General features: G+C 51.0%; 5 protein-coding genes across 5 annotated transcripts; 2 read left to right on the top strand and 3 right to left on the bottom strand.

Moving 5' to 3' along the window:
• Positions 1-1,568: 1,568 nt before the first annotated feature.
• pldA (uncharacterized protein) lies at positions 1,569-4,506 on the bottom strand (the record flags this gene model as incomplete). The annotated part of the gene is made up of 7 exons (XM_056660078.1): positions 1,569-1,583; positions 1,660-2,208; positions 2,277-2,737; positions 2,791-3,730; positions 3,781-3,933; positions 3,992-4,392; positions 4,446-4,506. 7 exons carry the CDS (start codon positions 4,504-4,506, stop codon positions 1,569-1,571), a joined length of 2,580 nt encoding a protein of 859 aa, XP_056506576.1.
• Positions 4,507-5,990: 1,484 nt separating this feature from the next.
• Positions 5,991-8,747, top strand: NUU61_009552 (RFX family transcription factor; the record flags this gene model as incomplete). The annotated part of the gene is made up of 4 exons (XM_056660077.1): positions 5,991-6,006; positions 6,068-6,761; positions 6,815-7,132; positions 7,187-8,747. The coding sequence occupies 4 exons, from the start codon at positions 5,991-5,993 to the stop codon at positions 8,745-8,747; spliced, it is 2,589 nt and encodes an 862-aa protein (XP_056506575.1).
• A 630-nt stretch (positions 8,748-9,377) lies between these two features.
• Positions 9,378-10,569, top strand: NUU61_009551 (uncharacterized protein; the record flags this gene model as incomplete). The annotated part of the gene is made up of 3 exons (XM_056660076.1): positions 9,378-9,454; positions 9,554-9,925; positions 9,984-10,569. 3 exons carry the CDS (start codon positions 9,378-9,380, stop codon positions 10,567-10,569), a joined length of 1,035 nt encoding a protein of 344 aa, XP_056506574.1.
• Positions 10,570-11,003: 434 nt separating this feature from the next.
• On the bottom strand, positions 11,004-11,912 carry NUU61_009550 (DUF3425 domain-containing protein; the record flags this gene model as incomplete). Its single annotated transcript, XM_056660075.1, has 1 exon — positions 11,004-11,912. The coding sequence occupies one exon, from the start codon at positions 11,910-11,912 to the stop codon at positions 11,004-11,006; it is 909 nt and encodes a 302-aa protein (XP_056506573.1).
• A 641-nt stretch (positions 11,913-12,553) lies between these two features.
• On the bottom strand, positions 12,554-13,821 carry NUU61_009549 (Drug/metabolite transporter; the record flags this gene model as incomplete). Its single annotated transcript, XM_056660074.1, has 4 exons — positions 12,554-13,003; positions 13,059-13,281; positions 13,337-13,515; positions 13,591-13,821. 4 exons carry the CDS (start codon positions 13,819-13,821, stop codon positions 12,554-12,556), a joined length of 1,083 nt encoding a protein of 360 aa, XP_056506572.1.
• Positions 13,822-14,193: the final 372 nt, after the last annotated feature.

Here is a 14,193-nt window from a genome sequence, read left to right as displayed (position 1 = left end):
CAATGGGAACCCCACGATGCCCTACGATCGATGTTGATCTGACATTGCAGACCCGGGATGTGTCTTCTATTTTTTCCATGCATCGGTAATTGAGTAGATCATAGACCTTTCCTCCCCGGTGAAGTCTTTCTCTTCTTCGTCATTCCAGCTACCTGCGTCCGGTATCGTGCAGCCTCTTCTCGCGTTCTTTGGATGGAGACTGGGGGAGGGTCCAGGATCCTCACCGAGTTGATACAGAGAAAAAAAATTATATAAATATATCTTCGACCTGGCCAGTATATAATGGCGTCGTCATCCTGAATCTGTCCAAGGTTGTGTTCCTTGATTTATCTCGCTCCTTCCCTTGCCATTGACTCTCCCTGTCTTGTCCGTTGGCAAGAATCTCTCTGTTCGACTCTTCAAACTGCCCTCCAAACAACCAAGAAAGACAAAGGAAAAGAAAACAAGGAAACAAGAAAAGGTACGTTCCAGTCCCATGGAACCCGATGGTGATCGACGCCAGCTTCCATCCCCTCGGGTCATGGTTCAATACTGGCGACGGTGTCGCGGGTTCCCAGGCCCAGGGTTTGGCTAAGAGAACCAAAAAAAAAAGAAACAGGAACAGGAACGAAACCCCAGATATCATGGCCAACCAGTGTTCCGGGCATGTCTTTGCTATTGTCCAGGCTACCAACGGCAATATCCTAACATGGCGCTGTTCCGACTGCAACTCAGGTCCCTTTGTGGCCATCTGGCGCTGCAAGATCTGTGGACATTGCCGGTGTAATGCCTGCCACAATGCCAAGGCATAGCCAGTGCGGACAAGAGAGAGGAAAAAAAGTATAGTGTAAGTATCTTGTCCCGATGGAATGTGATTTGCCCTAACTCCGATGCAGGTGTACGAAAGACTGAGATCCAGGGGAAATCCCTGGCGTGGAAATGCATTTGATCGATTCCAAAAAAAAAAAAAAAGTTTGCAAGTCGTTGATGCATTGCATCTTGCATCTGAATGGCGTTTTGACCTTGGAAAGACCTGGTGTTCGACCTTGTATTCTAGAGAATTTGATATGGAATCATTCTATACTTCTCGAGCTCCCTACAACTTAAGAACTTAAAAAACCCGAGGCGATCTGGGATCTACATGCATTCGACTACAGGGTCCTTCTAATACCCTTGGACGGCATTCTTCCCTGTCAAATGCCAGGTTTACATTCTCCCCTCAAAATAGAAACCCCCCCTACAGATCCGAGAGGGTCGGGCTCGTCCCATTTGTCACGGCAAAGCAAAATACAATTATCCTCTCTACAAGGTCTTTTAATCCCTACGAGGGAGCTTTGGAAACCATTTTCGGTGCGTCAAGCCCTGGTAGTGGCTGCAGCGTCTAGAAAACAAAAAAGAAAAAGAAGAATGGGATGTGTCGACTGGTCATTGCGCTCACAAGGGATTTCCAGGGGTTTGGACCCGCCAACTCTATTGTTCCAACAAAAGTACAGTGAAACAAACGTACCAAATCCTTTGTAGTCATGTCCTATATCCTGAAAGGCTCCAAATTTACCTCATTATGCACGTTTCAGCGTCCGCCAAGATCTCTAGGTGTAGATACTCTGGAAAGTCAGTCAGTAAAGGCTCGAGAGGGTTTTCTATGTAAAAAGCAAAAAGGAATGAAAAAAGAATACTCACCTCGGTAATCTGATTCACTGCCAACCCTGGCTCCGCCATCTCAGCGTCGCACAAGAAATCCAGTGGCAGCCACACCAGATGCCCCTTGATACTATCCAGTCTGCGGCGCACCTCAGCCGCTGGCTGGTACGGATCGAACAGGTGACCCTCCTTATGTGCCCCACGCGGCCGGAAGCGATCGTAATCCTCAAAGGTCTTGATATTGTCGTCGGGGTCCGCCCGGAACAACATCCGATACGTCTCGGTATTGACGCTAGCCTGCCCTGTCCAGGTATTCCACACCGCATCACTCAGGGGGTCGGTGACAAAGTCATTCTCGGGGCCTTCAAGGATCGTGTTCAAACACACACTGGGATCCCGCGCATTGGGATGTCCCGTAGCATCGTAGTTCTGCGACGGGAGAAGCCCCAAGTGCTCACGCCACAGCTGCCGGCGCAGCGTTGCTGCCAATCGGGCTGCGCGGTAAGGTTTCCCATCCATCTGGCTCTCGATGAAGTCTTGGTCTTCCATGACGATGGCAAGCTCACTGTCGTGAGACCCGAGTTGGGACTGGGTGCGTGTGAGCAATCATACGTACTGCAAAAGAAGGGAAAGGGGGAGGGTGGGGACAAGCTAACTCGGTCATTGATGTTTGCACTGCCGCAGATGGCAATGCGGTCATCGACAATGCACACCTTGCCGTGCACATACAGTTCCTCCTGCACGATATTGCCCTTCTCAGCCTCCAGGTCACCCTCCCAGGGCTGCTCGGACATATTGCCACCATCCAGCATTGTTGTGTGTGCAACCGAGTCCCTGCTACCATTGCCCTCTTCGACCTTGATCTGCTCGACCTGTTCCTCGAATTTCTCAAGCTTTTGTACCTTTTCTTCTTTCAGGCTCGAGTCGGCTTCGTAGCTTTTCTCGTGTCGGTCACCATCCTTGCCAATCGACGGATGGACACTCTCGCTCATAATGGACTCGGCAATTCCACGCTGAATGTCCTGGTACGTCACCCCGGCTTTTTTCTCCAGGTCTTGGAGTGCAGGGGTTTTGTTAATGCGGTCATAAGCACGCAAGGCAAACACAAAAATATGTTCTAACCACTCGTTAGCAAAAGATTGAAGATACCAAGGGAGAATCAACTCATACGCTTGGGGTCAATCCCTTCCTTCTCGATCTGGCCCATGATCGAATGCTCGCCGCGGCAGATCGACTTGTACTGGTAGTCCATGATGGCCCGGGTGCCAGTCGCAGCAGAATCACGCAGATCACCAGCAAAGCCTGGGATGGCAGGGATGACGATAACAACGCGGAACTTGCGTCCTTCCTTGCCTGCGCGGACACAGGCATCGACAATGGAACGGCCGATGGTGTTGAAGATGGGACGCTGCTGATCGCCCGTGGCGGTGACTGCAAAGTATTGGTGAGATAAACCATCCACAGCGTACAAGACAAGAGTGAGCATACTGAAAAACTGGTTCTCTATGTAGACCAAGTGCTGCGCGTTGCGAATGATCTCGCAATACGCATTCTGGATGCTGTGCTCGTTGAGAATCCCGCTGCTCCAATCATCACTGCTCCGCACGATCTGGGTCCGAACGGAACCCTGCTGGCCTCGCTTCTTGGTGGACAGAGGGGTCAGGGGGTGTTGGATATAGTCACCACATGGATACTTGGGCCGTTGCACGGAAATCAGGTCCTCGTCTTCGCCAGTACGGCCCTCCATCAACAGCCAGTCGACGGTGTCCTTGCGTTTGTACTTATCTCGCTTGACGCAGTTCCAGCGCAGCACAAAGTGCTCGGCGATGTCGTAGACACTGTCCCCGATCAGGCCCATCGCCACATCATGCCACGGCATGCGCCCGTAGTCGGCCTTGCTCAGCTCATTGCTCTGCCAGTCTTCCACACTTTGGAAGTCCATGATGCGGTTGTTGTTGAAGTCCTGTCCCGGAAAGATGTCATCTCGCAGACCGGCCGGGTGCACGTCTGCCAGGGGGTGCTGGTTCGCATCCCATCGTCCGAAACAAAGGTCAATGCCTCCGATAAATGCTAAATTGTAGTCAATGACCAGGAATTTTTCATGGTGTGCCTATCTTTCGGTCAGTACGGATATTTGCGGGGGTCCAATGTCCAACTCACCCAGTACAGAGTCATGTCGGCCGCATTTTCAAAGACATTGTGGTCTGGATGGCGCATCACCCGAATATTTCCATGGCCGGGAGTGCCTTCGGGACAGAGACTCCGTAGGGCATGTTTTGTGTGCGCCGAATTGCACGTCAGGGCTTGGTTGACCTGGAGGTGGGATGTTAGCGTCGGGGCAATATCAAGATAAATCAAGGAAAATACTCACCTCCTTGTACACAATTACATAAATCTTGACACCGGCCTCGGCCCGACGCTTCAGGACCTGATCGAGTCGCCATTCCTGATACTTGACCGGCGGGCGGCGCAGGAACAATTCCGGGGACAGCCACCAATCGGCGATATAGATGGTCTCGGTGGCCTTCTCGAGGGCCTCGGAGACGGCCCAGAGGTAGTCCAGGGCGTCGACATACCATTTGACGCGATTGCCCTCGTGAATAGGTGCGAACGACTGGAAGCGGTGCGATTCGGCCACAGCCGAGCGTTTTCGGTCTGTGGCCTGCTCGTGCTCCTCATCGTGTCGATGGTTGGGGTTGATCACGTTGAAGAACTTGCCGACCTTGTGCTTGAAATGCACGGCCTGGGCTTTGGCGTCATGCACATGCGTCCCTGCGATGTGTCAGTGTCGATGGTGGGGGGGGAGATGGTGGGGGGTGTCCGACCTCGGAGGGACTCTTCCAGGTGGTCGATTTCGTGCTCGAACTTGTCCTTGAATTTGTGCATGATGAGCCGGGGTAATAGAGGAGAAGAAATAAAAGGGGGGCAAAAGGAGTAAACAAAAATAAAACCAAAAGGGAAAACAAGAGTCCCTCGGGGGGGGAAATAATGGGGATCATGGAGAACCAATCTAAGTGATGTCACTGCAGCCCTACTGGCCTTACGGATCTTGCGGCGTACACCGTGTATTCCATATAATTCCACAGAGAAATATAAAATACTTGCCGATCTTAGCATCTCACTGTTTTTGTTTCAGGATGCCGCGTGGACAGCGCTGGGTCCCCCACCACACAATCCGTGGTTATCCGGCGACAATATCGGGGCGACCCAGCAATTAGTTTCTTGGCATTCACTTCTGAGCAAGGGTGTGTCGAGAGAAATCTTTCTTTTTCTCTAGATATCAAAATATTTCTGGGGGGTATAGAGATAGTGGATCGGCATAGTAATGTGGAGAGTAGAAAGCGAAGAGATATATATCATGTACTGGTCAATTAAGATGTTGGAATATGGATTATATCTCCACCAGAAATCCTTGAAGAGACGCAGAAAAAGAAGTAAGTAATAAATGCCCACACCCTGAGATATCCTAACATTTATTCTGGTTCAATTGTTCTAAGCGGGACAACTCAGGCCAGGCCATTTGATTGAGGAACAACGTGTTTTGGTTGATATAACCAAAGGGAGAGCAGCTGTTCTATGCACAGGCAAGATGGCCGAGTTGGTCCAAGGCGTCAGGTTAAGGTCTACCTTAATACCAAATCTTCTAGATTTCCTGATCTCCGCAAGGGGACCTGGGTTCGAATCCCAGTCTTGTCAATGTTCAGTAGATGAGATTTTTCATCTCTTTCTTTTTTTGTGAAAAAAAAAAGAAATAATCACTTATTCTTTTTAGACCCTGGTCGATTTTCCCCTTGGATTTAGATATTATACCATGACTGTCCTGAACATTGTCACAAAAGGGCAACGACCACGTGACACAAAACAATACAGCATCACCAGCTATTACATCTATATATACTGCTGCGGGGTCAGTATATCGGGCTTTAATGATTTATATGCCAGTAAACATGATCTGCATGTACAAATAGGACTAAATTCAAGCACCTTTTATCTCCATATCCTCACCCTTTTCAATTCCGCCGAATGGTTTGTTTTGGTCTAGGGAATGCTGACCTCACCATGCACGTGATCCCTACCTCCCCGAGCAAAACAATCCTCGTTGTCTGAGGAACGGAGCCTCTCTGTTTATTCTCCTCGACCGACTTCAACACAACGCGGTGGCCAGCCTTCACGAGCCTAGCTGGCTCGATACGACTTCCCTTGGGGGTTTGATTGTTTTATTTAATTGGGTTTGTCCCTCATTCCCTTCTGGAATTACCTTTTGAACGTAAATGGTCATCGACGCCGTGCAAAACACGACCGTGCAGGATAGGCCATCTCCCTGGTGACGGGCTCCTCCACTTCGACCCTAACCTCCAACCACTCCCAGAATGGCCCCAGAACTTGGTAAGGATTGCCACCCGATACGTCGCTCGTGCCATCAATTTTTCCCGCTGACTCCTGCAAGCCCGAGCACCGTCTCAAGGCAGCGCGGTGTCCCAAACCACGCAGATAGCTCCCCATAGCCGCCCTGGGACAGCGGACCCTCTGCGATCAAGGTCCGAAACAGCCTCAAGGGCTGGTCGCCGTCCTCGGTCTCGAGGTTCGACGGCTAGCATTCATTCTAGCACGACGCAGCAAACGCAGGATCAACATATCGACGGATTCCCTCAATTCATCGCGTCGCAAGTTCCCGGGTTCGGCAATAACCCAGAAGACATGATCATGCGATTCGGTCATCAGCTGTCTCAGCAGTCCACTGGCTCGCCCCTGGATCAATCCATGCAGGACACTCATTCCGTTATGTCCCGGGCGGAGGATTTTTCTCAGCATGGGATGCACGGACACGGACTCTCCCACCACTCGTTACCCGCAGAAGTTTCGAACGGGCTTCCCATCTCTGTCCCGCAGTACCAGGCCATGTATGATAGTGGCATTGAGAACCATCTTCCGGACCACGGTATGGACGACCAAGACATATCGGAACCAGGTGGGAAAAAGAAAAGGGGATCGAGCTCCACGCTGGCCAACGATAACGAGTTGCGAAAATTGCTCCGCCAGTATGAGGGATATACATTGAAGCAAATGGCCACCGAGGTTATGAAGCACGAGGGCGCTGGCGGGAAGGCTGAAAAAGTGAAGCAGGTATTTGCCATGATCTGGTAAGGGAATCCCATCGCTTGCCCCTAGCGGATCATCATGTTAACGACTGCAGGCTGCGAGAGAACTGTCGGAAAAGTAGCGGCTCCGTGCGTCGAGATCGAGTGTATTGCTGCTATGCCGAGAAGTGTGGAACGGAGCGTGTGTCGGTTTTGAACCCAGCGTCTTTCGGGAAGCTTGTGCGCATCATCTTCCCGAACGTGCAGACACGGCGCCTTGGTGTTCGTGGAGAATCCAAGTATCACTATGTCGATTTGTCCGTCATTGAGGAAAAGCAACAAAAGCCGCCGCCTCTCAACCCTCAAGTTGCCCCCGCTCCCAGTAGCTCTGCTGTGCTCCCCGAAAAACCTGCCAGTGTGATGCGCCCGAGGAGGTAAGAAGAGTTGTTTCCTCCGATTTCATATCTCAGTGCTCATCATGATTCCAGTGTCAGCATCCCGCAGCCCACTCCGGACACAGCTGTTTTCCCGTCTCCCACAACATCATTCGCGCCCCGATTGTCGGCTAACCCCCCCACTGCCAGCTGCAGCTGCCAGACCCATCCTTCGGCTGGGCCAGATGCCATGATCACCGGTGACAATGTTGCCCAGCAGACAGGCAAGATGATCCATCAGATGCTGCAATTCCCCACAGACGAAGCCCCTTCGGTGGAGAACGACGCTCTTCAACTTCCCGACATCCGCGGCTATCTGCCTGCCAATACCGACCTGAAAGTTGCTGCAGCTCTTGCCGCCCTCTACCGATCCCATTGCATTTCGGTCATCGACAGCTTTCGATACTGCAAAGAACGTAATCTCTTGAAATACTTCTCCGCCTTTCATGGCACCCTCACTGTTCCAGTCCAAAAGCTACTCACCCATCCCAACCTCGCACCATGGATCAAAGAGTGCGACTGGCTGATGTACCAGAAGATGATCGCGTTTGTGGCCCCTCTCACAACTCAGGTGGTTCCCAGGGTGGTTATGGACGCGTTCAGCTCCATCTCGCAGCGACTGTGTGGCCACATTGCCGAAACCTTCAAGGCCCAACCGACTCATGTGTCATTGGCACGACTGATCCCCGCGCATACTTTTTGTAACTTGCTCAAGCACATGCTTGACGTCAATCAGGCGGCGAATGCGGCAGCTGCATGGCTTTGCCATCCCGATAATCGGAACCAAATGTGGCTCGACTTTAAAACTCTCGTCGAGCCGAACGAGATGATCATGAAAGCAAACATTCCGAGCTGCGCCGAACGGGCCACTCAGCAGATCCTTAAGCATGATGTTCGAGCGCTTCTGACTCCCCTGCGTGATCCTAACCCTTCCACCTCCCTGCCCTTCTTCACCAAGCCCGACTTGGATGACGGCCTTGAGGCCCGCAAATTTCCCGTGGAGACTGCTCCAGGCGAAGAGTACAACTTCCCGGACAAGTGGGTTTCATTTATTTTGAACCTTCCCGCCACCTTCTCCAATCATCGCACGCATTGTGTCATCGAGAAGGTTGATGCGCTGTGGGACAGCATTTTGCACCGCCTTACTCTGGGCGGAGCCGCCAGCTTCAGTGCTTGGTGGATGACCAAAGTGTTCTTTCATGAGATGATGGTGTGGCAGGCGGAAAAAGGTGGTTTCATGCGCAATAGCCCCGGCTCGTTGCAAAACGCGACCTTTGGTGACCCCGAGCACACGGGCCTTGGCCATTTCCTCCCAAAGCAAGCTTCTGCTGTCGACCATGCATCCTTGGATGGGTCTAATGACTCTCAACCTCAATCGAAGGCCAGCTCCTCGGTCGATCAACATCGAGTGCAGGACCGAACTGCCAATGACGGTTCAACCTCTAACTCCGCACCAAACGAGAAGCGGCTGTCCCTCGCCGACCCGGCCTTCCCGAACAATGATGACAGCGCCATTGACCTGGAAGACGATCCCATGCTGATAGCAGTGGGTAAATACGGCGACATGATGGCTTCTGACCCTGCCGATGCCGAGGGTGATGTGATCGTCATTTGAATTTCCATTTTTGGGGGTGGCTTTCTGTCTGTTGGAGTTGGAATATCCCTTAACGGCGTGGTTTTGGATGTGTTTATTTCCTTTTGTTTGGGTGAATGGTGTTCCCACGATTTCCTTTTTGTTTCCCTTTGTTTGCACGAAGAGATGAGACATGAGCATGGGGCTCTTTGCGAGGGCCTTGTGTCTGCGGTTTTGACCATCACTGATACGGCATTTAATCGGCGCGGCGGAATCCCACTACTGGCCTGGTTCTTGCTCCCCATTTTCCTCTTGTCCTTTACTTCCTTGGCCTCTTTCTGGTTGGATTTGAGGCCGCCTGTACATACGTCTTGGACCCTGCGCGGACGATCCTTTCGCCCACCGAGTAATCATTGAATGCTCTACCATTTTGTTCAAAATTTTTTTTCTCTCTTCTATATATTCTCTCAGAGTACTAAAGTGGATCCTAGGTAGGCTGGGAATGAATTACATGCCAACCTGCTTCTTTGGGGGCGCTATACTCCACGGCCTTGCCGGTGCTAACCAGTGGATATCACTGGCTCAGCCAACCAGACCCTCAATAGGCAGTCCACTCAATCCTTTTGATTGAATCACTTGCTTGAGAAAGACAACAGGCAACACAATCCCCACATGCCGATCGTCGAAATCCCCCACGCCGCCAACCCTGCGAGGGCTCCTGGAGTCGGCGCCGAGCCCGATGGCTCCGAGTGAAGCTGGATGATGTGGAGGCTGACATGCCATCTGGGAGCACTATAAAAAGGAGCGTGGATCCTGCAGTTTTCTGTGTACACTTACACTCGACCTAGTCTTTCTATCGTCATGGTTCTCAAATTGAAACAGCCAAATGGCCCAATGGCAGACTCCGCGCCGGTGGCAGACACACCAGCGATTGTTCGTTGGGTCATTGATGATATTCGTGCCAGAGGGAACGAGGCCGTGAGATGTTACTCGAACAAGTTTGACTACTGGAGTCCAGCCAGTTTCAAGCTTTTGCCAGATGAGATCCAGCAGATCATATCTACGGTCCCTAGGCAGATCATCAACGATATCAAACAGATTCAGGAAAATGCTCGAGTCTTTACGCTGGCCCAGAAAGTGTCACTAAAGGACTTTGAATTAGAGATCCGTCCTGGTGTGCATTTGGGGCAGAAGAGTATTCCGATTAGCTCGGTTGGCGCGTGAGTCTCTTTAGCATAGAAGCATGTTTTGGGATCGTCGCACTCAACAGATTCACAGGTACATTCCTGGTGGTCGCTATCTTTTGCTCGCCTCCAGCCACATGACGATTCTTACCGCGAAATGTGCTGGGGTCCCTCATGTCACGGCATGCACACCTCCTATTGCTGGGAAGATCCCTGTCAATACAATTGCCGCCATGCACTTGGCCGGTGCGGACGAGATCTACATCTTGGGTGGCGTCCAAGCTATTGCTGCCATGGCTGTGGGTACCGAGACCATGAAAAAAGTCGATTTCATTGCTGGCCCCGGAAATGCCTTTGTTGCCGAAGCCAAGCGCCAGCTGTTTGGGGAGGAAATAGGCATTGATCTTCCCGCCGGACCAACCGAGATCTTGATTGTGGCCGATGAACATGCCGATCCGTTTACTGTGGCCACCGATCTCTTGTCACAGGCCGAGCATGGCTTTGATTCTCCAGCCGTTCTCATCACCACTTCCCAGACGGTGGGTGAAAAGACGATCCAAGAGGTGAACCGCCTCTTAAAGATCCTCCCCACAGCCGACGTGGCAGGCATATCCTGGAATCGCTTGGGCGAAGTAGTCGTGGTGGACAACCTGGATGAGGCCTATCATGTTAGCCAATGAATATGCGTTCGAGCATGTTCAGATCTTGACTGAGAAGCCCCGCGAAGCCCTCGACAAGATGTTTCACTACGGCGTTCTCTTAGAGAGAAAAAGAGAGAAACAGAGAGAAACAGAGTAGCAATCACCGTCAGCTATACATCAAGTAAATAATCAGCTTATGAAATCTACTTCTTACTGTTTACTATGTCTCCTAAAGCCACCCAAGCGAAGCGAGGGTCAAGTACATATGTATGTAGCTTGTGTATAGTATAGTACAGTATTTACATCGACAATACTTCATGTCTCGGGCGAGCCTAATCTCCGATCAGTTCAACTCTATGCAATTGGCCTTGCAAGACCCACTGATCGACTAGGCTCAGTTAGGGCGTCAGCAGCTTGCATTAGCGCGTTATTTGCCTGTAGAAGAAGTGGATCGGGCAGAGCTGCCCTGTGTTTCATATATACCGAAAGATCAACTTCTCCCCCCGCCGCGCCCGCCAATTATTTGTCGCGTTCATCAACTCTGGACAACCTCGAACGACAAACCCCCATTTCTTGAGGAATGCTTCGGTCACCTCCCAATTTCGCACATCCCACGGCTCTCCCCATACCAGCAGCCCGGCATCCTCTGCCGAGGAATCCCAGAACCCCATGATGTCGCGGCACATCTGGTCGTCATCCCAATGATCGCCCGCTTCGATCAAATTATCACGCATTTTGGCTAAGGGGAAGAAGTCTAACCAGGGGTGATGCGTCACTCGAGTCTGTATTCGGGTAGGCTGGAGGCCTTGCGGGATGTCCGTGTTCTCGTTCGATATTGGTTGGCGGCGTGGTAAAAATGTGTTGAATGGGGAGATGGCATCGTCGTCCATCCACTCAACCGACCAGCCGATTAACTCCATGTTCCGCACCAAAGCCCGGAAGACATTGACCTTGGTCAATGTCAGAAGATGGTCAGCCGTGGGACAGCCCGATATGTAGCTATGATATGCCGAGTTTGCGAATTGCTGCAGCATGGCAATTCTGACGCCCGCGGTCAAACAGTGGTTGCCTCGGATGTCATCTAGAGGTGTATACGACTGCTTGGAAGAAATGAGTGACGTCGAAGCGGGCAATTCCACCACACTTTTCGGATGAGTGTTGGTATTAAATTTGCTTCGTTTTCGTTTCCCTGCAGATCGAAATGATGAGGATACGCTATGATTGATTTTGACTATAAACCACTTACGGTATGCCCGCTGATTAATACGGTTCTGTCGCCGGCGCCGTTCAGCCGGGTCTGTCAATCCTTTCCACTCGTCTGTCGGCTGAGAACTGTCATCCGCCGGGATCGGCTCCGCGGTGGTCGATATATGCTCGGTCATTGTGACTGTCAGCACTAAGAGTGTCAGCAGGGAAGAAGAGGTAAAAGATAGAGATAGAAAGAGAGACCCGCCATTTTTATGCGAGTCGGGGGGCAAATGGAGCCGTCGCTCTTCCAATCAACAATGCGATGTGGGGGAGTATGACCGGAGTTAGGAGATCGGGTCTTGTATGGTCATAACGAAGCTCTGACCTTACGAGAGTTCCGTGAAGAAAAGACAACAGCACCCGAGATACCCCAAAAAATAAGAAATATTGCAAGACTGCTCTTACATTGCTCCGATGTGTAGAACCCTCAAGGTTTTGTGGTAACGGGAAGCCCTATCTCAAACCAACAGCAGCAGACTCGAAATATTGCACCAATCCACATGGGAACTTTTTAGATCCTAGGGATTACATGCAGGATCTATTAGTTAATAGCCTATTTTTGCCGGACAAACCTGTATTTTCTTACCTAGGTAGCATCTAAAGTGTCAAACTTTGGCTGATACTTCAACTCATGAACGAAACACAGACTGATCAGGCCTATTGCCTGCAGAGAAAACACTGAATCTGTTATTATGCTATGTATTCCGTAATAAGAATAAATACATTATCTTTACGTCTGCTTGCTAGATAAATCGTCCGGAGCATCGATCGAATCCTATGCAAAGGCTGCTCTTTTCTTGGAATCTAACTCCGTTTTACTGAATAGCGCACATCCCGCCAACACAAGAACTATGCCAGCCCCGTTCAAAAGGTTGACGGTAAAATCCCCAAAGACAAAGATCCCGATCGCGAGGGTGAGGGCCTGCTTCAGGTTCCCACACACCGAGATGGTGAGAGCACCCGCTAGCTTGTTGGTCTGGAAAGATGACACGTTCAGAAAAAATGCAAGAAGACCATTGCCGAGGAGGAAGACAAGGGTCGAGGCCGCAGCCGCCCTCGATTCAGTCGTAGCGCGATGAGAAATCGCCCGAGTAAACCCGGGGAGCTCTCCAGCGAATATTGCGAAGCAAAAAGATTGAAGCGCAGCGAGGGGCGACATCCGAAATAATAGTTCCATCGAAGGGAGCGCTAATGATCCAGTCATGAGGCGATTGGTGGTGACCGTCTGGAACGATCAGTTAGGGCATGGAAGGATACAAGGCCATCAGTCAGTATCATACCTTCACAGCTGCCAACATCACTCCGAAAATCGAAAGAAACAACCCCAGGGCCGAGTAATGATACTCTCCGACCGTAGTCATTCCAGCCCCAACGATGATCGGGAAGAGCGACAAGTACGTCGCCAGAGAATAAAGGCGAGAAAACCGGAGACGGTAAATGAGGACGGTGAAGATAGGAACGGTATTACGAATAATCTGGAAGAAAGCCAAGCTCACGAGGGACCTGGACGAATTCGTGTCAACAAACAAATCGCGGGGGCTCAGCAAGAGAAACTGACAAGGAAAGGTTGGACATGGCAATGTTGCCAGTAAACAACACCGAATATAGAACCAAAATGAGGTGTTCACGCCGGCCAAGTTGTTGCGATAATTGGAAGTAGCCGAGTTTCAACATGACGAAGGTGCCGACGGACGCGAACGTGGTATGCATGCAGGTGAGGAGCCAGGGGAAATTGAACTAGAATCAGTCATATGTTCATATTAGCAGGTAAATCAGCAAAACGGCTTGAGGGTTTTCCCCAGTTATGCTCACCTTGCCCAGAATCAGCTTGTTGTACATCGTCAATAACATGCTGAAAAGAAAATAAGCTCCGAGCCAGATAAACTTCAGTGTCGCAGGCGTCTGGTACTCGGGCTCGCTGGAGCTAGAGGTCACCTCTTTAACGGAATGATTGGTTTCGGGGTCATCGAAATTCGATCTTGAGATTTCCTCGTTGGCAAGCAAGCCGAGCTCAGCATCCTCAGCCTCGTTGCGCGGGCCCATTTTCTCTCTTATCAAAATAGTTGATGCTAGCTTGTTTTCGTGAGAAAAACCATCAAAGCGCCAGGAGCAATACCGGTCTTTCTCAGGAATGAACACAGTGAGGGAGTGCACGTTGAATAGAAAAAAGGAGCCTTTGAACGGCTGGAATCGCGACCTCTCATCTTTCTATCAATTCCTGCATATGAGGATTCGCGTGCTCATCTTGGCGAGAGCAACTATTACAGAAAGTGGAGTCCTGTAGGGCTTTTCGTTCGCGGCGTGATCGTCGTGATTGTAACTTGCAACCCGTGGAATTCCTCTTGAAACGGAGGTCGTCTTGTACCCAGGGCGATCCACTAGGGCCGATCAGTCTCCACCACGGGGGGCGAATGG

Source organism: Penicillium alfredii, assembly GCF_028826965.1.
Source record: "Penicillium alfredii strain IBT 34128 chromosome Unknown utg000012l_segment0_segment0, whole genome shotgun sequence".
Lineage (NCBI taxonomy): Eukaryota > Fungi > Ascomycota > Eurotiomycetes > Eurotiales > Aspergillaceae > Penicillium > Penicillium alfredii.
This window is presented reverse-complemented; position numbering and strand designations above follow the sequence as displayed.